This window comes from Physeter macrocephalus, chromosome 17 (genome assembly GCF_002837175.3).
Source record: "Physeter macrocephalus isolate SW-GA chromosome 17, ASM283717v5, whole genome shotgun sequence".
NCBI classification, from domain to species: domain Eukaryota; kingdom Metazoa; phylum Chordata; class Mammalia; order Artiodactyla; family Physeteridae; genus Physeter; species Physeter macrocephalus.
In genome coordinates, this window is record NC_041230.1 from 12,536,411 (window position 1) to 12,558,452 (window position 22,042).

General features: G+C 49.1%; 1 protein-coding gene across 1 annotated transcript; it reads left to right on the forward strand.

Annotated features, from left to right (window-relative positions):
• The first annotated feature begins 963 nt into the window (after positions 1 to 963).
• On the forward strand, positions 964 to 11,292 carry LOC129391459 (tetrapeptide repeat homeobox protein 2-like). The gene is made up of 3 exons (XM_055079268.1): positions 964 to 1,027; positions 9,905 to 10,074; positions 10,777 to 11,292. Exons 1-3 carry the CDS (start codon positions 964 to 966, stop codon positions 11,290 to 11,292), a joined length of 750 nt encoding a protein of 249 aa, XP_054935243.1.
• Positions 11,293 to 22,042: the final 10,750 nt, after the last annotated feature.

The following is a 22,042-nucleotide window of genomic DNA, read 5'->3' on the forward strand; positions in this document are numbered from 1 at the left end:
TGAATTTTATGGTATATGAATTAGATCTCAATTTTTTAAAAAAATCAGAAGAAGCAGTTGCCTGGAGTGAAGGAGTATTGACTGCAAAGTGGCATGAGGGAATTTTGGGGTGGTGCAAATGTTCTGCATCTTGACAGGCATGATAAGGGTAAGCATTTGTCAAAATCCATCAAGCTAATCACTTAAAATATATGCATTTTAATGTTTGTAAATTATGCCTTTATTTTTTTTAAAAGGTATTGGAGGAAAATATTATCTCCAATCTAACTTTTTCCTCACCACCTTGGCTGCTGGTAGCCTAGACCAGGAGGATTGCAGAAGCTTCTCTTCTCCACCCCCATAGCCTCAATCTTCATCAATTCTCTGCTCAGGATCAGAGCATTAACTCCGCCCACAATTAGAAGACAGTACACCCTGTGCCCAGCTCTCTGTGATCTGGCTCCTAACCACTCACTCCCCTTCTGTCGCCCCGGCTTCTTTCTGTCCCCCAAACTAGCCAAGCACAAGGAAGGAGCCCATTATGGCCTACAAGACAGGGTCCCAGAGCAGCTGGGGGTGGACAGCAAGAGACAAACAGGGACACTGAGGGAGATAAAAGGACTGAGAGATACAAAGAGGGAATAAATATTCATTTGTTCTACGACGACGGAATGACCAAGACGGAAAGGTACAAAAGAGAAAGAGTCTTGGTGTTTGTCAAGGAACTTCACGGGCCCATGATTGCAGCAGGAGGGAATGGGGTTAGACCGCGGGGGTGGCCCCAGGTAGTGCGAGATGCTGGGGGACACTTGCATCAGGTCATTGATGAGGTTCAGTTTCAGCTCTACCGCAAGATTGAGGGCTCCTCACACCTGCACCCCCTTAGCTGCTTAACACATTCACGCCATTTTATTTTCTGCAAAACTCTTATCACTGCCTTGTCTCTTGTCTGCCCCTCTCGCGGGAACGTGGGCTCCAGGAAGGATGGGATCATATTCATCCTGTTCTCAGCTGCATTCCCAGTGCCTGGGACAGTCCCAGATACATAGTAAATGCTCAAGAAATCTGGATGGGACGGATTAGTGGCGGAATGAATGACAGAGGGGCAGAGGCAGGTAGAGACACACACAGGGAAGTTGTGGTGTGGTTTCACCGAAAGGACCAGGGACTCATGATTGCAGCAGAAGGGAGTGAGATTGGGCTGCCGGTTTCTTCAGCGATCACATTATTGCTGAGCTGATTACTTTTGGGTTCTAACTAGCCCATGAATCCAGGTTTTCCCCACCTCCCATATTAGGTAGTGAGGGCATCCATCCCAGCTCCTTGTCCCCAATGGACAAGGGAGCCACCCAGGCCTGCAGAGAGAGGGTGAACCAGCCAAGTGGGGGGAGTCTTGCCAAGGGCTGATGTGAAGCCCACCCTTTACTCGCTGTGTGGCCTTGGGCCATTCACATAACCTCTCTGGACCTCGGTTTCCTCATCTGCAAAGTGGGGGCAATAACAAGTTGCCACCATAATCCAGTCAGATGAGCCACGAGGAGCCCATGTCACAGGCCTGGGCTGCAGTGAGTGCAGGCGAGGCGCCTCATCCTATCTGGGGGGACTCCAAGTAGATTTGAGGAGTCAAGGGCAGGGCTCTGGGACCCAAGATATCTGGGTTCTATTCCTGGCTGTGCCCCTCACCCCCGTGTGTCCTTGGGAATTGACAGAACCTCTCTCAGCTGGGAAACGGACATCTGACATCCGTGGGGCTGTGGGGAGAATCTTAAGAGGCCATGTAGCTTGGTGGCCAGGAGGGTGCAGGCTGGGGGGCAGGTGCTGGCGCAGCCGTGCCTCTGCCGCTGACGCGTGTGATGGGATCAGGGACTCTGCTTCTCTGAGCCTCAGTTTCCTCCTCCGTGGAGTGGAGATGACAATAGGACGCACCTCGTGGGAAGTTTTCACTGGATTATTGTTCCCCGAGATCTTATTTCCGAGGTGCCGCGTCTGAGCAGTTGAGGATTCCAACTGGAGGTCCTTACGGTTGGAGGATCTCCTGCCTGACCTGGGGCAGGCACCTTCCTCCCCCAAGGCTTGCTTTCTCCAACTGCAGATTATCTCCAGGACCACCCACAAAATGGATGTGAGCCTTCAGGCCTCACCTGTCCGAGCACCTGCTCAGGTGGGAGCCTGGACCCCACAGCTGCTGAACCCTAGGGCACCAGCCTGGGGCCCCACTCGTTGGTCCGCAGGGCAGGGATGGTGATTTCCCTGGCTCCACCATTTGGGATTAGGAAACACCATTGCCTTGAAATTCACCCAGGTTGCAGAAGACTTAGACATTTCGAAAGTGAGGACAGGGCTTCCCTGGTGGCGCGGTGTTTGAGAATCCGCCTGCCAATACAGGGGACACGGGTTCGAGCCCTGGTCCGGGAAGATCCCACATGCCACGGAGCAACTAAGCCCGTGCGCCGCAACTACTGAGCCTGCGCTCTAGAGCCCTCGAACCACAACTACTGAGCCCACGTGCCACAATGACTGAAGTCCGAGCGCTTCTTGTGCTCCACACAAGAGAAGCCACTGCAATGAGTAGCCCCTGTTCACCGCAACTAGAGAAAGCCCGCGTGCAGCAACGAAGACCCAATGCAGCCAAAAGTAAATAAGTAAATTTATTATTTTTTTAAAGTGAGGATAGTAAATGGTCCATCAACTCGCGATACAGGAGGCAGTTTCATCAGTCATCAGGGAAATGGAAATTAAGACCTCACAGTGATGCCTCTATGCCCCACTAGAATGCCTAAAATGGAAGGCTGACAATACCATGTATTACAGAGATAAACAGACATATATGTGTGCAATGTTATATATATCATAATTATAGATCATATGACATATTATATATATTACATGAACATATTTGCATTTATATCTGTGTATGCAGATATATGGTGTATGCAGGTATATGTGTACGTCTATACTTATAAAATATTCTTTGGGCCCAATAGCGATGGCAGAGCCTGTGGTGCTGGACCACGCCGTAAGGACATTAACCCTGTAGTGAATGGACCATAAGGACACACAGACACAGCCCAGGGCCTCTCCTGCCTTTGAAAGTGACCGAGGACCCAGGGAGCCTGGTGGAGATTGCTTATATCAATTGCTATTTACTATATTCAAAGTTAAACGGAGGCATTTTTAAAATATTTTTTAATTTATTAAAAATGTATTTTTTAATTTTAAAAATTTATTTATTTATTTGGCTGCGTCGGGTCTTCGCTGCTGCGCGCGGGCTTTCTCTAGTTGCGGCGAGCGGGGGCTACTCTTCATTGCGGTGCGCGGCTTCTCATGGCGGTGGCTTCTCTTTGTTGCGGAGCACGGGCTCTAGGCGCCCGGGCTTCAGTAATTGTGGCACGTGGGCTCAGTAGTTGTGGCTCTCGGGCTCCAGAGCGCAGGCTCAGTAGTTGTGGCGCACGGGCCTAGCTGCTCCAGGGCATGTGGGATCTTCCTGGACCAGGGCTCGAACCTGTGTCCCCTGCATTGCCAGGGAAGTCCCAAAATATACTTTAAATACTGTATTTTTTTTAAGAAAACGAATGCTTTCCTTGAACTCTCCAAAGCTGAGCTAGACCTCGGGGCTCTGCAGAAGATTGCTGGCAGGTCAGACCCTTCCAGAACATTCCCTGGCCAGGAGCCTCAGGTCATCTCTCAGAGCCGCGGTCAGACACCCCCAGACTCCCACACATGTAACCCCTTTCCCTGCCTCCAGAACTCCCTGTTACTCCCAAAGGGACAGAGAGGGGAGAGTGGGTAGGAAATCAGGATACAGGCTCGGGATACATTTTTTGAAATCAACCACGTTGGAACCCTCCTTACCCTTTAAAGGGTTCCTTAACAGCCAGGCAGTGCGCATGCGCCCCTCTGCCCCCCCTCTCCCCTGCTCTCCGGTCCCCATCTCCTCGTCACCTCTGCCGCCCTCCTGCGGCCGCCCTGGCCCCTGGGTCTCCCCACAGCCGGTCCTCTGACCCTGTCCTGGTCCCATTTAGCAAATGCTCCAATCCTCTTAGGCCAGGCCGGCCTCAGCAGAGCAGGGAGAGAATTAGATCAGATTTGGGCGGGGGACAGTCATGTGACGGACTGTGGGGGAGGGGGAGGGACAGACCTTCGGGACAGAATGAAAACTTCTGCTTAGTGAAACCCCACGAGGAGGTGTGAGGCTTCTCACACACTGAGACCCCTAGGAAGAGGCGGGGCTGGGGGGGGTGCGGAAGGGGGGCGCCGAGGGGCAGGGAGGGCACCTGGGAGCCGAGATGTCTTACTCCTCATGCTGGGAAAGAGCTTTCCCACCTTTGGCTGTCACCCTGTGGTTACCCAAGAGCCTGACACTTCTGCCTGCGACTTCAGACCGTCTCTGCTCTCTTTCGGGACCCGGTTTCCTCCTCTGGAATTATTCATTGTTGGCGTGTGTGTGGTTTTGTGGCACAGATGTTGGCAGTCTTTGCGCTGCCCTCAGGAGCGCCCCCAAGCCCTACCCCCATCCCCCCCTCGCCTTCACCTCCCCACGTCCCCGTCTGCAGGCTCCCCGTCTGCAGAGAGCCTCAGGGATTCACAGATGCCACATACCATGTTCTTTCCAGAACCTTCTGAATAGGGCAGGGATGAGACATCAAGGGGAACTCGCGGAGGCAGAAAGCTGTCTGGTCAGGGAGTCACTGTGAGGTTCAAGTCTTCCCGGGCACTTGGCACTTGGCTGGGAATTTTCGCAACTCCTCCCCCACCGGATTAGACCCCAGAGCTTGTTATGCCCGCGGGGTCCCTCCCTTCCAAGCTCTGAGTTCACTTGTGACAGACATCTTTTGCTGTGGTTCTTTGAGAAGCTACGTTCTATAAAGATACTTCAAACATGGAATTCTCGAATTCGTTTCTGCTCCTATGTTTCTGGGAGCCCCTAGTTGCCTTTTCATCAACCAATCAATAGGTCACTTTGTTTTATGTGCGTTTCTGTTTAAAGACACTATATTTACCATATATTGTTTATTCTTTCATGTTGAACATGTGGCCAGCAGCTCTGTAATTCGTGCCTGAAGGACGCTTATCTCGAACACATATTTTCTCTGTAAGACACATCACTGCCTTCTGGGAAGAACAGAAGACAGCACTTCAGTACTATGCTTAGGGGCATTTTAAACAGTGAAATCGCCAACAAAAAGCACAAAAATAGCACGCGACCCAGCAATTCCACTCCTAGGTATATATCCCAAAGAATTGAAAGCAGGGACTTGAACCAATATTTGTTTAAGCACTATTCACAATAGCCAAGAGATGGAAACAACCCAAGTGTCCATCAACAGATGAATGGAGAAACAAAATGTGGTATATACATACATAACGGAATATTCTCCAGCCATAAAAAGGAATGAAGTTCCGACACACACTACAACATGGCAGAAGCTTGAAGACATTCTGCTTAGTGAAATGAGCCAGAGACACAGAAGGAAAAAATACTGTCCCATTCCACTTATAGGAGTTAATTAGAGTGGTCAAGTTCATAGAGACACAAAGTAGTGCAAAGGTTACCAGGGGCTTGGGGGGAGGGTGGAAAGGGAGGTTGTGTTTAAGGGGTACAGAGTTTCTGTTGGGGATGATGAAAAGGTTTTAGGTATAGAGAGTGGTGATGGTTACACAATATCGTGAATGTAGCTACTGCCACTGAATTGTATACTTATGAATGGTTAAAACGATATTAATATTATAAAATCTTACCACAATTTTCAAAGCACAAAAATAGCCCCAAAATGCGGCCCCAAATAGACCTCGAAAAGGGCACCCGTTTATAGTATAAGGGCTGAAACAAGAAGGCAGAGTGTCCCTGTGTTCCAGGTCGTCTGTGAGCACACGAGGTTGGCCCCTCGCATTTTTCACAGCTCTGCACACGTCTGCAAGTAACGAGAAAAGGAGTCTTCCTTTGGGTGTTACAAAGAAATTTTACCGAGTAGGCAAATAGGCAAATAGGGAATCTGCAAATAGACTATATTTCAAGAATGAAAGAAGAGGCAGAGAGCAATGTCTAGAGACCTCGAGAAGAACCCCAATGATGGAAAGACAGGCCAGGAAGTTCTAGAAGGCAGAGATCAAATCCCCCTCCCCCATCTTCTCTTCATCGCCCCAGCATTGTCTTCAAAGCCCAGCTTGCTCCTTTAGTGATGCCTCTCGTTGCAGAGAGCGGGGAGAGGTCTCGCCGTCTGTGGGCATCTCCCAGGCAGGAGGCAGAGATGGATCAAACAGGGAGGGCCAGATGCAGGCCTTGCCTGGGAAGCGGCTGCAGAGGAGATCAAGGAATTGATGGATAGGGAGAGAGCCATTGTTTCTGTTCTGATTGAATCAAAAATAAAAGAACTACTTTTTTCCTCTTAGCACATATTTTTATCGACTCCTTTCCCATCTCTGTCTCTTTTGCCCAAGGGGATTCTGGGCCGTAGACGACCCTCCCCATCCATCTGGATCTGGGAATCGGACGGCAGTCAGGGAAACCCAAGGAGGAACCCTCAGGAACTCCTGCTCCCCCAGCTGTCCCTGGATGGGCTCTGCCCCCTGGGTTTCCATCCAGCCCTGGGATGAATGAGGTCAGAACAGAAGGCAAGGCAACCACGTGGCCCCAGGCGGCATCCAGAGCCAGAAATTGTCCTTGTTTTCCTACTTGCAAATGAAAAAATAATAATAGTTAAGCAGTAGGAAAGAGAGAAAATGAACATACATCATTCTCCATAGCCCCTGGGTAATTCATTTTTACTGGGTGTTTTGTTGCTGTTGTCAATGCAGATATATTATGGATATATGTTGTGTGTGTGTGTGTGTGTGTGTGTGTGTGTGTATTGCATGTGCTTATTGAATGTATACATTCTCAGAAATGAACAGTGTGTCTGAGACATTACTCCATGTCAAAAACTGCACACTCATCCAATCACACACCATTAGTCATCAACTTTGAGTTTTTCTCATTCTAGGAGATTCGGGAGAAAAAAAAAAAAACCTAACAAGAACTCTGTTCTGGACACATTTATTTTGGCAAAAAGATACACCAGGCAAACAACGCAGACTACACTGAAAATCATCAATTGTTGCTAAAGGTTCTACCCCTCATTCCTTTGAATTGTTAATTAGCATTCCACAGTCTGAAGTTACCAAGAATTATTTATTCTTTCTCTTATTCAAGGACACAGGTTGATCCCATTAACTCAGCTGATTGGTAGTTCAAGAAAATATCAATATATTCGTGCATGTTCCCAGTGGTCAAGAATCCTCCCAGCGCAAATCTCTTTTTGATAAAAACCAAAGGGTACTACATTCATTCGCTCTTATTCAGTCTCACCAATTTGGTTTCCAAAATCTCCAAAAATCTTTTACCAACCTTCATTCCATCAGCAGTGAGAGAAAGACACATTCCCCATTCTATGTCCCAACCCATCTTGATCAATCTAGTAGGCAATAAAGTTAGCATTGCATTCGTTTCTATATTTTTATCGATAGGTATTCACATAACAAAATTCACTCATTTAAAGTAAACAATTCAATGCTTCTCAGTTTATTCACAGAGTTGTGCATCCATCACCATAATCCACTTTGGAACTTTTTCATAACCCCAAATAGAAACCCCATACCCATCACCAGTTAGTCCCAATTTTCCCCTCTCCCAAGTTCCTGGAAACCGCTAATCCACCTTCTGTCTCTATGGCTTTGTCTATGCTGGACATTTCCTATAAATGGACCCATACAGAGTGTGACCTTTTGTGTCTGGCTTCTTTCTATTGGCCTAATGTGTTCAAGGTTCATCCATGTTGTAGCGTGGATCAGTATTTTATTCCTTTTCATGGTTAAAAAATACTCCATGGTATGAATAAATGACATTTTGTTTATCCCTCCATCAATAGATGGACATTTCTGTTTAATTTCCAACTTTTGGTTCCTGTGAATAGTCCTGCCATGAACATTTTCATATTTATACATTTTCCTAAAATAGTATCAGTGAGTTTGTCCATCCAGTTATGCTTTTATTGGCCAAATAAATTGCCACACTGCAAAATCTTTGAGGGCAGGGACCTTGCTTTTCTGGTCACTCCTGCTTTCCCAGCATATTTATGAGGCTTGATAGGGAAGAGTTGATGGATTATTATTATATCTAACACTAAGTAGCAGGTAAAAACAATGAACTTGACCTATAATAACAACATCTAAATATTTTATTTAACTTTGAATTTGATCACCCATGTATTTCCAGCACCATGGACTGAGCCTTGTCAGCTGTGATCTCCCTTGACTCCCTGACTCCTGACCCCATGAAGGTCCAGCCAAAAGAGGATGGAGTCACCCACTCAGGTGTCTGGACAGAACAGATGCACCACCAGTTTCTCCCTGATGGTCTTTGGCTGAGGGTATTGGCAGCTATCAGGAAATGTCTCCAACACCAGCCTACACTCCCAAAGCGTGAGACAGCCAGATTCCCCAACCCCTCGGTTACCAATTCCCAGCATGGAGCCTATTCTCAATCTTTGCCCATCTAAACATCACGATGTTCCATTTAATCTCCTTTAAAAAGTAGGGGGAAGGTGGCCTCGAGTCACATCTTATAGACCAAGGACATTACTAGACTCTCCCCTCTCAACAGCAGTGCCATCGACTGTCCTGGTGACCAATGTATTCCCAACTGCCCAAGAAGCAGAAAAGATGTCCAATTATGGCTGAATGTTGCCAAAATGGAGCAGAGTAAATGGCCGGATGCCCCCGTGGGCAACAGAGAGTGACGTAAATAAAACAACATGATCTCTCTGCTTTGTTTCATGTTGCATTTGATCACTTATTTAATTGTCATCACCCACTGATTTTAACAAAAGTCCCCTGGGGATGAGCATAATATGCTGTGTCTCCCCCCCTGACCCCAGGAGACCCTGGCACAAGACAGGAGTTCAGTCTGATGTTTAGTCCCAGGTCTATGCAGCCGGGAGAGCCGGGGAGCTGGGGTCCTGGGACCCAAGCTCCTGAGTCCAGCAGGCACACCAGACCCAGTTCATTCATCCCAAAAGGGAAAAGGGCAGGACTCAGGCTGTCTTAACACAGAGGGTTATTAGCAGCTCCCAGGAAAGGCCCAGCGAGTAGTAGCTGCTCAATAAAAAAAGGATTAATCAATGATTGCATCTCCTGCAAGGGAGTGAGTCTGAGGGTGGGGCAAGAGAGGGTGGGTTCCAGGACCCTTAGGGTGTGCCCAGGTGGACACAGCATAAAGCCGGGATGTAAGCCCCAGGCCCTGCGAGCAGAGCCTCAAATGCAGACAGCAGAGCAGCAGTGAGGAGGAAGCGAGAACCCAGGTCCCTCATGGGTGAGTCTGGGCCACCAAGAGGGGTCTGGGCCGGCGGTGGGGTTGTGCAAGGGGTGTCCTAGGGCCAAGGCTGGGAGGCCCCCAGGGCACCCAGAGAAGGGCCCAGCTGTCTGAGAGCGCTTTCTGCACTGTGCTGTGGGGAGGGCTTAGCGGAGTCTGGGGACTGGAGTTACATTATTGGGGTGAGAGGAGCAGAGAGCCTGGCACGCAGTGGTCCCCTGTAAACGTCAGGGTGGCTCCAGCCCTTGGATGGGAGAGGGGCAGCCCTAAGGAGCCTGTCCTGCTTGCCTTCCCAGGCTGGGGGCCCTGGAATACTCCAGGAGCTGTGATCAGGCCCATTTCAAAGCTGTGTTCACTGAGGCCCAGAGAGGTACAGGGGCTGGGGCTGAAGTACGGAGAGCCTGAGTCTGACCAAGGACATCTGGTCCCGACGCCGCAGGCTTCTCCACGCGCCGCCTGCCGCCCTCAGGCCTGAGCCCCGCGGCTGCTCACAAGGGCCTGGCGCAGGTAGGGAGAGGGCGCCAGGCGGGCTGGGGACTGTTGCTGGGGCTCATGTGACCCTGCTTCCCCCTTGGCCAGGCCCCACACGGAGCTCAGGACCCCCAAAGAGGCGGCGGCAGGAGCGCACGGTGTACACCAAAGAGCAACTGGACGTGCTCAAGGAATACTTCCAGAAGAACGAGTACCCCGGCTACCAGGACCGCCTGCACCTGGCGACCAGGCTCAGCCTAGAGGAGCACAAGCTGCAGGTCTGATGCGCCCCCCAGGCCCCGCCCTTCCCCGCCCCCACCAGACGCGCTCCCGCCTCGCCGCTTATCCAGTGCGCTGCCTCTGGGCCACCTCTGCGCCCGCTCCGCTCTGCAGGAGGGGCTCAGCCAGGCCAAAGGGGTCCGGTGCCGCCCTGGGCCCCGCAGCAAGCCAGGGGTCTCCCGGGTGCGGAGCCAGGGCTGGACCCCGAGTCCGCCTCAACCCTGTGCCATGCGAGCCCTCCAACCGCACCCGGCCGGGACTGACGCCCCCCTCGGTCTCCCAGTGCCCAGACCTCAGGGCCTCGGAACCCGCGGACCCCCTCGGGCAGACCCCTTCCTGGCCCCCAGGCCCCTGGGTGCCCAAGCCCTGCCCCTCCTGCCCTCGGCACCCCTCCTGCCCTCTGCACCCCTCCTGCCCTCTGCACCCCTCCTGCCCTCTGCACCCCTCCTGCCCTCTGCACCCCTCCTGCCCTCTGCACCCCTCCTGCCCTCTGCACCCCTCCTGCCCTCTGCACCCCTCCTGCCCTCTGCACCCCTCCCCGCGGCCTCCTGAACCCCAGGGGCCACAAACGGGGTCCGGGAGCAGGAGGCGGAGGTGTGGCCGTCTCCTCACCGGGACGGGGCGGCCTCGCACCCGGGGCAGAGGCGAGTGCACGCAGCCTGTCGCCTCTCACACCGCGTCCCGGTCCCCCGTTCCGCCAGGTGTGGTTCAAGAACCGCCGGGCCCAACGCTCCCGGCTGCAGCGACTGGCCAAGGGCCGAAGCCAGAGCGCCCGCGCTGCTCCCTCGGACCCCGGCACCCCCGGCGCCCCGGGCCCCGCGCCGGCCCCTGTCGCCGCTGCCGCCGCCGCGGTCGCCGGCCCCGCATTCCCAGACGGCCCGGGGTTCCGCAGGCCGCCTCCGCGCAGCCCCGCGGGGACGCTCCCCGCGCCCGAGCCCCGCGCCTCCAGCCGCGGCCGGGCCGCGTGGGCCCCGGCACAAGGCGCCCGGGCGCCCGTCCAGGCTGCTCCGGCCCCGGCCCCGGCCCCGGCCTGGCCTCTGGACCCCTTCGCCCCCAGCTATGGTCCAGATCCTTTTCCAATTCCAGATTTTACAGTGGTATTCTCACCCCACGCCCCCTCCCCCGGATGCCCCTCTCCCTTGATGTCTGGGTCCCCAAAGAGAGATGAGTCTGTGGATGAGAACGACTTAGACCCCAAGCGGTTACTGAGTTTATAGGGTCACCTGTCCCCGCAAAGCCCTGCAGAGCCCGCGGGGCCAGAGGGGACCTGCGCTTGGCGCCCACTTGGTGCGGGAAGATGTGGCTGCTTGGGGTTCAGAGCTGGCTGCTCTCCCAGCGTGACTGCACCTCCCTTGATCCAGCCTGGGGAGGGGACATTTCTGTGTCACCGGGCGCGCAGCTCTGAGTGTCCCCGCCCCCGCCCCGTTATTCGGGGCGCCCGCGGGCAATTCTGTCAATGCCTAAGTGAGCAGTGGAATTGCTGCTCGCGCTGTGTGTTCCCGTTTCGCGGACGCTGCCGGAGAACTTCCTATGCGACCTGGACCAACATCATTAGCTCAGCGCTCCAGCCCAGCCTGTCGAACGTTTAGGATTTGAGACCTTTTAATGTTTGCTGATCTGCCGTCTTGTGGCTTCTTTGTAGTTTTAATATTGATGTCTCCAATGATGCAGAAGTTAAGCAAGCTCGTCTCACATGTTAATCGGACACTAGGAATACTTGTAAATTGTCCTTTCCCCCCCCTTTTTCTTAATTTGTTTGAATTTATGTGTCTATCCCTTTTGGTGGTTAAAGTGTTGCAAACATTTTTCCGATGTGTATTTTTTCTGTAAGTAGAATTTCTTTATTTTAATGTTGTGTATTTCAGTGCCTCCCATTATCTTTTGTGATGAACCAGTGTTTTTCTTTCCTTTCCATCAGTGGCAAGCTGATATGCTGTAAAACAATAAATTTATTTTTAAACAATTTAAAATGATTTTCACAAGATATGCCGCCATTTTCAGGTTGACATAAAAAAAGTTTATAAAAAGCTGAAGTTCAAGGTCTACTTGCCTTGTCACAAACTGAAAACGGTTTACAGATAACATCAGTCTGAGATCCCCAGCCTACTGATTTCAATATAGCTCAGGGGTTTGGCGGGCCGGGGTGGAGTTGCTCTTTTCCCTTCTAGCGTTAACGCTTTTTCTTTTCTCTTGTTTAAGACATTTCATTATCACATAGTTATAAAGATATTGTCTTCTTCTCTGAAATCTTTACAGTTTTAACTCCCATATTTAGGTCTTAAAACATCTAGAATTGATTGTGGATGGATCGTGTGAGATAGGGATTTCTTTTTGGTTTTTCCTCATGGATTCCCAGTGGTCAGTGTATGGAGAGGCTGGGTAATTTGCCATAAATCAAGGGTCCAATCATAGATGGATAGATATCTACAAAGTCTTTATTTGGGGTCCATGGTCTTTATAACCTTGCACCAATTTCATGTTCCCTCTGTCTCCAGTTTCTCTGCTTCTCTCTGTGGCCATCCGGACCCCTGGGTCTCCCCACAGCCAGTTTTCTGGCCCCGTCCTGGTCCCATTTAGCAAATGCTCCAATCCTCTTAGGCCAGGCCGGCCTCAGCAAAATATAGTGAGAATTAACAGGGATTTAGAGGTCCACATGACAGTCTGGTTTGGGGGTGGAGAGACAATTGCCAGGATAGAATGAGACCCTTTGTGCTTATCAGAGAATGGCGACAGAAAAAACCACGAAGACCCCTCCAGGAGACTGAGGGGCGGCGCAGACAGATCAGAGGCGGAGAGAGGAGACACAGCAGGGCAGAGAGGGGGAGATGGGGGCGGGGCAGAAAGGAGAGGAAACTGAGGCAGCCGAGTCTTGCTTTCAAAACCCAAACTGGCAAGGTCCCCCCAGCCTGTGTCACTCCCCATGTGACAGCTGCTGCCCTTTAGGCTCTAATACCCTTACAAAAGGTCCTTTAAGGCCAGCAGCCTAATCCCTTGCCTACAGGAGGTCACACCGAATATCAGAGCACTCAAGTGCCTTTCTGAGAAGACCTCAGGCATCTGAGCTGAGAGTGAACAAGGCTGCCCAGCCGGAGACCACAGCCCTTAACCCCTCTCTGCCTTCTCGAGTTTTACCAAGTCTATCTGCTTCTTGGACCATTCAGAGAAAGCCATGTGGACAGCTGGACATCCAAGAAGCTTTGGGTAACAACCACCTGGGGGTGGGTGTGAATTACACAGAGCGTGCCGTTTACACACTGGGCACGGAGCCTGATATACAGGAAGCGCTGAGGAAATGGGCAGTGTTACTATTCTGCCATGTAAACAACCGCCCACCCCCACCTCCAACTCTTCCCTCCTCTGACTCACCCATCTTCCACCTCTCTGCCCTGCGGAGACCCATGCTTCCCCTTACCTCTCCCTCTCTGGTCTCTCTCCCTCCCCCTCAGTCCCTGGGCTTCTCCCCAGCAGGTTTCTTTGGCCTTGACCTAGTCTGACTCACCACGTGCCCCAAGCTCTTAGGCCAGGCCAGGCCAGCACCTGCAGAATCTCAGTGTGGTCAGAGGAGAGCTGAAGGGGATACGGGACATATTGGCAGATGGTGCCCAAACCTTTCTCAAAACCCCGCTCACATCTTCTCATGCTTCCTTGGTGGCCGTGAGACTTACATTTCAGCAGTTGGTGCTGTCAGGGTCTCTGGAATGCCCTTCCCAACATAAGTCCCGGGGAGATGCTCTCAGGAAGAAAAGATGAGGCTGCAGAATCTCCTTTCCCTGATTTATCTGCGATGACCTGAGCAGTGGATGGAACATGTTGTTGATATTCAGAGACATACTCGGTTGCATTTGCATTTTTAATCAAAACTTCATTACACTTATCTCCAGACTAAATAAGTTGTGTACATTAAATATATACAGTTTTTGTATGTCCATAAACGAGGTTTATGAGGAGTTGATGGAATCCTAGCTCTTTGCACAATGACTAGCACGTACCACTTGAAACTCCAGACAATGTTTCTTCTGTCTCTCGGTTCCTCCATCCCTGTCTTTCTCACACCCTCTTCATTTATATTTTACCTTATTTTATTTTTTAAATATGCATCCAGGACTTTCCTGGTGGTGCAGTGGTTAAGAATCCGCCTGCCAATGCAGGGGACACGGGTTCGAGCCCTGGTCCGGGAAGGTCCCACATGCCGCGGAGCAACTAAACCCGTGCGCCACAACTACTGAGCCTGCGCGCCTGGAGCCTGTGCTCCGCAAGACAAGCCACTGCAATGAGAACCCCGGGCACCGCAACGAAGCCCCCGCTCGCCACAACTAGAGAAAGCCTGCATGCAGCAACGAAGACCCAACACAGCCAAAAATAAATAAAATTAAATCTTAAAAATAAATGCATAAATAAAATAAAATAGAATAAACATGTATCCAGTGACCATGCAAATACTTCTAACCATCACAGCCGGGGAGCATGTCCCCCACCCCTCTGTTCCCCCCCATCCCCCCACCCCCACCCCGTCTCAGGTGGGAGCTTCACTCACTCCTCTCTGCCCCACTGTCTCTCCGTCTCCCTATTCCTCTACCGCCCTCCTGTGGCCATCTTGGCCCCTGAGTCTCCCCACAGCCAGTCCTCTGACCCTGTCCTGGTCCCATTTAGCAAATGCTCCAAATCCTCTTAGGCCAGGCCGGCATAAGAGAGAGCATAAGAGAGCTCAAGAGAGCAGGGAGAGAATTAGATCAGATTGGAGAGAGGGAAGGGAGTCATGGGACAGGTTATTTACAGAGGTTGGAGAGAGGGGGTGGCCAGCCCTGGCGGCTACCAGGATATAACAGAAGCTCTTCCTGCTTATCTAACAGACCCTGTTAGGGATAAATACAGAAGCACACTGAGGAAACAGGAGCAGAGGAGGGAAACCGAGAGGCAGAGGCACTGACCAATTAGAATGAGTCTCTCCCACTCATAGACACGTGGGCAGTGTTGGCCGTCTTGACCCCTGAGAGCCTGGAGATTTTATCTCTCATCTAGATTGCTAAGAGTACAGATTATTGTCTCTAAAATATTATTTCCCTCTGGGAAGTAACCCGAGTTTTGGCGGAAGGGCTGACTCCAGGTCAGAGGCAGGAAAAATCAAGGCAAGCCTAGAACATCTTGTCACACCAAAAATATGAAGCTCTCCGGGATGACTGGGGTTCTGTCCAAAGACTTGGGGGCCAACTTGAAGAAGCCAAAGGTGGAATTATTTGAGCTTCAAAAGAAAAATGTCAGGGACTTCCCTGGTGGTCCAGTGGGTAAGACTCCGCACTCCCAATGCAGGGGGCCTGGGTTCGATCCCTCGTCAGGGAACTAGATTCCGCATGCATGCCACAACTAAGAAGTCCGCATGCCGCAAATGAAGATCCCGCATGCCACAACAAAGACCCGGCACAGCCCAAAATAGATAAATAATTATTTTTTTAATAAAGAAAGGGCTTCCCTGGTGGCACAGTGGTCGAGAGTCCGCCTGCCGATGCAGGGGACACGGGTTCGTGCCCCGCTCCGGGAGGATCCCACATGCCGCGGAGCGGCCGGGCCCGTGAGCCGTGGCCGCTGGGCCTGCGCGTCCGGAGCCTGTGCTCCGCAACGGGAGAGGCTGCAACGGTGAGAGGCCCGCATACCGCAAAAATAATAAAATAAAATAAAATAAAATAAAATAAAATAAAATAAAGAAGAACATCAGCAGCAGATTGAAAGCGCAACGGGAGAGGCCACGACAGTGAGAGGCCCGCGTACCGCAAAAATAATAAAATAAAATAAAATAAAATAAAATAAAGAAGAACATCAGCAGCAGATTGAAAGACATCAAATACGTAAAAACCCACAGGTTCATAATGGTCCTCAAAAAAGAAAGAAAAAAAAAGAGAAATCTGTTGGGGCTCTGATTTAAACATTGCTAAAGTAAGCAGAATCGTGTATGTCTCCTGCCTTTCCTGTGAAAATTGTAATTCAGAGTAAACGAATAGCTAAACAGAGGTGTCTTCCTTGTAGAAGAGTTACTGCCAACAAATAAAGAAGAAATTATGGAATTAGGAAATCTCTTTTTGCATCTCCTGTGAAATAAGGGGTTTAGGCTAGTGTTGCCTAATAGAACTTTCTGGAATGATGGAAATATTCTATATCTGCACTGTCCAATCCAGTAGCCACTGGCCACAAGTGACTAGTGGGCACCTGAGATGTGACCACTGTGATTGAAGGACTGAATTTTTTATTTTATATCATATTAATTAATTTAAATAGCCACAGGTAGCTGGGGGCTACCACATAGGATGGTGAAAGTAAACGGTCATATCAGTGGACACCAAACCATCTGCCCTAATGATTCTCAACCCTGGATACACACTGGAATGGGGGGGGGCTTTAAAAATAGAGATGCTCACAGATGTCTATATCAGTTTTATTCACCCTGGCCCAAACTTGGAAGCAACCAATATATCCTTCAATAGATGAATGAATACATAAACTGTGGTACATTCAGATAATGGACTTTTATTCAGCACTATAAAGAAATGAGTTACCAAGCCATGAAAAAATATGGAGGAAAACGTAATGCATATTACTAAGTGAAAGAAGCCAATCTGAAAAGGCTACATGTTGTGTGATTTAACTACATGACATTCTGGAAATGGCAAAACTATGGAGATCGTAAAAAGATCAGTGGATGCCAAGGGTTAGAGGGGAGGGAGGCATGAAGAGGAGGAACACAGAGGATTTTTAGGGCAGGGAAACTGTTCTGTATGATACCATAATGAATACACGTCATTGTATATCTGTCAAAACCCACAGAATATACAACACCAAGGGTGAACACTAATGTAAATTATGGACTTTGGGTGATATAACGTGTCAGTGTAGCTCCATCCATTGTAACAAACGCTCCACTCCGGGGATGCTGGTAGTGCGGGGAGCCTGTGCATGCGTGGTGGGGAGGGAAATCTCTGGACTTTCAGCTCAATTTTGCTGCAAACCTAAAACTGCTCTTAAAAAAATAAAGGCTGTTTAAAATTTACAATACAGATGCTGCCTTAAAAAACTAAAAATAGAGTTACCATATGATCCAGCCATCCCATTCCTAGGCATATATCCGGAGATGAAACCACTAATTTGAAAAGATATATGCACCCCAATGTCCACAGCAGCACTGTTTACAATAGCTAAGACGTGGAAACAAACTAAATGTCCATCAACAGATGAATGGATAAAGAAGATGTGGTATGTATAGTTATATATACAATGGAATATCACTCAGCCATAAAAAAGAATGAAATAATGTCATTTGCAGCAACATGGATGGACCCGGAGATGATCATACTAAGCGAAGTAAGTCAGAGAAAGACAAATAGTATATGATATCACTTATAAGTGGACTCTAAAAAAATGATACAAATGAACTTATTTACAAAACAGAAATAGACTCACAGACATAAAAATCAAACTTATGGCTACCAAAGGGGGAACGGGGGAGGGATAAATTGGGAATTTGGGATTAACAGATACACACTACTATATATAAAATAAAGAACAAGGACCTACTGTATAGCACAGGGAACTATATTCAATGTCTTGTAACAACCTATAAGGGAAAAGAATCTGAAAAAGAATATATATATATACTGAATCACTATGCTGTACACCTGAATCATTGAAAATAAACTACACTTCAATTAAAAAATAAAAATTCTAAAAATAGGGACGTCGACCCCACACCTGGGGGCTCTGAATTAGCCTGGGTGAGGGCTGAGCACGGAGAGTGTTCAAATCTCTCCCCAGGTGTTTCCTGCAAGCAGCCAAGGTTAGGAAGCACCTCATTTAGGTAAAGCGCTGATGGAGAGCTTCATAACCAAGGGAGGGTAACAACCTTCTAAGACAGGCATTATTAAATAACAGAATAAAAACAAGGGGGAAACAGAGAACAGGTTTGGAGTAAAAAGATATTCAACGAACGTATGGGACAAACACAATGTGTCTATCTTATTTGGGAATCATATTCAGACAAACCAACTGTAAAAAGGCATCTTTGTCATAATCAGGGAAATTTTTAAATGGACCAGGGATTGATTATATGATATTCAGGAATTACTGCTAATTTTGTTAGATGCAATGATGGCTTTGTCGTCCTGTAAAAACAAAAATTGACCCAAAAGAATGGAAAACGGGTGTTCAAACAAAAACTTGTACATGAATGTTCATAGCAGTATTAGTCACCATAACCAAAAGATGGAATCATCCCAGGTGTCCATCAAAGGATGAATGGATAAACAAAATATGGTACATTCATACAACGGAATAGTATTCCACCATAAAAAGGAATGAAGCACTGACACATGCTACAACATGGACAAATCTTGAAAACATTATGCCAAGTGAAAGAAGCCAGCCCCTGGTAACCATGAATCCACTCTCTGTCTCTATAGATTTGCCTACTCTGAATATTTCATATAAGTGGAATCATACAATATGTGTTCTCTTGTGTCTGGCTTCTTTCAAATGGTAAATTTTATGTTATGTGTATTTTACTTCAATTTTTTTAAATGGCAGGAGGACACGCACAACAGGAAAGTGTGCTGGCAGGGTGCCTTCCTCTTTCTTCCTGCTTTGAACACAGATGTGATGCCTGGAGCTGCAACGGTCATCTTGCCACCATGAGGCAAAAACCAAGTGGATGCAAGCCCAACAAGCTAAAGAAAGGAGAGCATGAAAAGATAGAAAAATTCGGATTACGTTGTTGAGCTGACTACCAACCTTAAGACTTCTTAACAATAAATATCCTTGAAGTTTAAAAAAAAGGGCGTGGGGGGGGATGGAGCTGCCTGTCATGAGGTGCTGCAAAGTGGAGCCTGACGAAGGGTTAAGCTAAGAGGACAGGAGGACTCAGTCTTTCCCCTGGATGGAGAGAAGTGAGGAAAGGCAGGGAGCCATAAGAAGCAGTTCTGAGTCAAGAAGGGACGAAGGAGGCAACAGAGGCACTGAGGATAAAATCTATCACTTTGCACATGACCCTAGTCATGCCCAATCCCAGCCTGGGGTTGCCTTGAGCCCCCACTCCCTTTTCCCTTGCTTCCTCCCTCCACCAAATCCTCACCCAGAGATGTGAGGTCACTTGTCTGAGGTCCCACAGCCAGCAAGTGGTGAAGCTGGGACAGGGAGGGATCCAGAGAGAGAAAGGATTTGAAAAGACAGAAGATGTATTTTTCCCTCTTCCTGACTTCTTTGAAAACCGTCATGTCAGGGAATTCCCTGCCAGTCCAGTGGTTAGGATTCCGCACTCCCACTACAGGGGGCATGGTTTTGATCCCTGCTCGGGGAACTAAGATCCCACGTGACCTGCAGTGCGGCAAAAAAAAAAAAAAAAAAAAAGTGTCATGTCACCAAGCCCAAGATGGTGATTTTCTTTACACTAAATCTCAATGAACGGAAGTGATTCCATGGTCCCATATTGATTCCTAGTGATCCAAGGTGATGTGAGGAAGGTGCAGTTCTCCCAATTGGTCACATAGTGGCGCTGTCGGAAAAGAAATCACTGTCTCTCCCGGTTCAGGCTTCCAGCGATGCTCTTGCTGAATTCTCTTTTATTTATTTAATTTTTGGTTGCGTTGGGTCTTCGTTGCCGCGCGTGGGCTTTCTCTAGTTGCGGCGAGCAGGGGCTACTCTTTTCTCCCAATTGGTCACATAGTGGCGCTGTCGGAAAAGAAATCACTGTCTCTCCCGGTTCAGGCTTCCAGCGATGCTCTTGCTGAATTCTCTTTTATTTATTTAATTTTTGGTTGCGTTGGGTCTTCGTTGCCGCGCGTGGGCTTTCTCTAGTTGCGGCGAGCAGGGGCTACTCTTCGTTGCGCTGCGAGGGCTTCTCAGTGCGGTGGCTTCTCTTGTTGCTGAGCACCGGCTCTAGGCGCGCGGGCTTCAATAATTGTGGCTCTCGGGCTCTAGAGCGCAGGCTCAGTAGCTGTGGCTCTCGGGCTCTAGAGCGCAGGCTCAGTAGCTGTGGCTCGCCGGCTCTAGAGCGCAGGCTCAGTAGCTGTGGCTCGCGGGCTCTAGAGCGCAGGCTCAGTAGCTGTGGCACGCAGGCTCTAGAGCGCAGGCTCAGTAGTTGTGGTGCACGGGCTTAGTTGCTGTGTGGCATGTGGGATCTTCCCGGACCAGGGCTCGAACCCGTGTCCGCCGCATTGGCAGGCGGATTCTTACCCACTGCGCCACCAGGGAAGTCCCCTCCTTTTCTTGAGGATGTGAATTGTCTTAGCCAAAATTGTTAAGCCAAAATAGGATGATCGCATTTTCTCTTTCCCCTCCATGCAAAGGTACAATTAAAATTAAAGGACGGTGGTAGATACTTCTGGTGCTCACCATTTTTTCCAGCTCTCTTCCTCTTCCTGACTGCAGTCCTCAGGCAGGTTCTACAGGTGGGCAGGGCTGTGTGACCGTTCTGGCCAATGGGCTGCAACTAGAGGTGATGGGCGTCACTTCCCGGCCGATGTCTTTAAGAGCTAGCACGTGTCTCTTTGTGCTCTTTTCCAGCCATGTGGACTAAGGATGCTGTGGGTCCAGGTGCAGCAACAGGAGAACAGTCTCCATCTGTCTAGATCTGCACTATCCAATGAGCTAGCCACTAGCCACAGTTGCCGTGGATTTGAATGTGTTTAAATAAAGTGAAATAAAAATTCAGTTCCTCAGTCACATCCACCACCTTTCTAGGTCTCGAAAGCACTATGTGGCATGTGCCCAGTGGCCATGGTGTTAGAGCAGATACAGAAAAATTCCATCACCACAGAAAATTCTATTGGACAGTGCTGCTCTAGGTCACTGAATGGGTGCAGGGAGGACAGTTGCCCTGGAGAGGGCTTTGCATGTGTTGCATTAATCCATTGAGATTTGGGTTTGGTTTTGTGTATTTCCACTGAAGCATTACCCAGCCTAGCCTGACCCACCAGATTTCTTGCTTAAACAAAGGACTTGAGAGTCTTATGTCATTTAAATTATCAAGTGGTGGCATAATGTGACTTGGCTAAACCAAACGGAGAGCTGAAGATAACACCATGCAGACTCCAGGGGGGCTAAGATCAAGCTCCATCGAGTTAGTCGCTCACTAGCCTCTCTCTGAGGTCTGTCTCCACCTACGTGGTTTAGATCTAAACCTCCAAAGAATTGTTTTACTAAGAGAACTGTCAGAATCATTAGAAATGAAGACGTGTGGGGACTTTGTTTCTTGTCGCTATTATTGATGGCTGTCATGGGAGTTTTCCCAGACGTCACTGGGTAGGGACCCATGGAGTACAGGCACAGTCTCATTTGTCTTAGGGGAGATACAATTTCCGTCCTCGCAGAACGAGTGGCTCAAGGTTTGAGAGTTCATCGGGTTAGAATTGTATTATATTTGAGATAAGTGTGGACTTCGTGACCATCAAAAGCATTAAGAGTTCCTCAATTCTGAGGGAATCTAACGGTCTTCATATGACCTTCTGCCAGGAAGGTTATAAAAAAAAAATCATTGCTGTTGACCCAGCTGTTCCACTCCTAGGTGTATGCCCAAAGGAACTGAAAACTGGTGTTCAAACAAAAACTTGTACACGAACGTTCATAGAAGCACTATTCACAGTAGACAAAAAGTAGAAACAACCTAAATGCCCATCAACTGATGAAATGATAAACAAAAAGTGGTCTATCTTTTCAGTGGAATATTATTCAGCCATAAAAAGGACGAAGTTCTGATGCCAGCTACATCATGACACGGATGAACCTTGAAAACATGCCGAGTGAAAGAAGCCAGACACACAAGACCACCTATCGTATGATTCCATGTTTACGAAATCTCCAGAACAGGGAAATCTATAGAAACAAAGTAGATTAGTGGTTGCTCAGGGCTGGGGATTGGAGGGGTGCTAAAGCATGCGGGGGTTTCTCTCTGAGGTGATGAAACGTTCTGAAGTTGACTGTGGTGATGGTTGC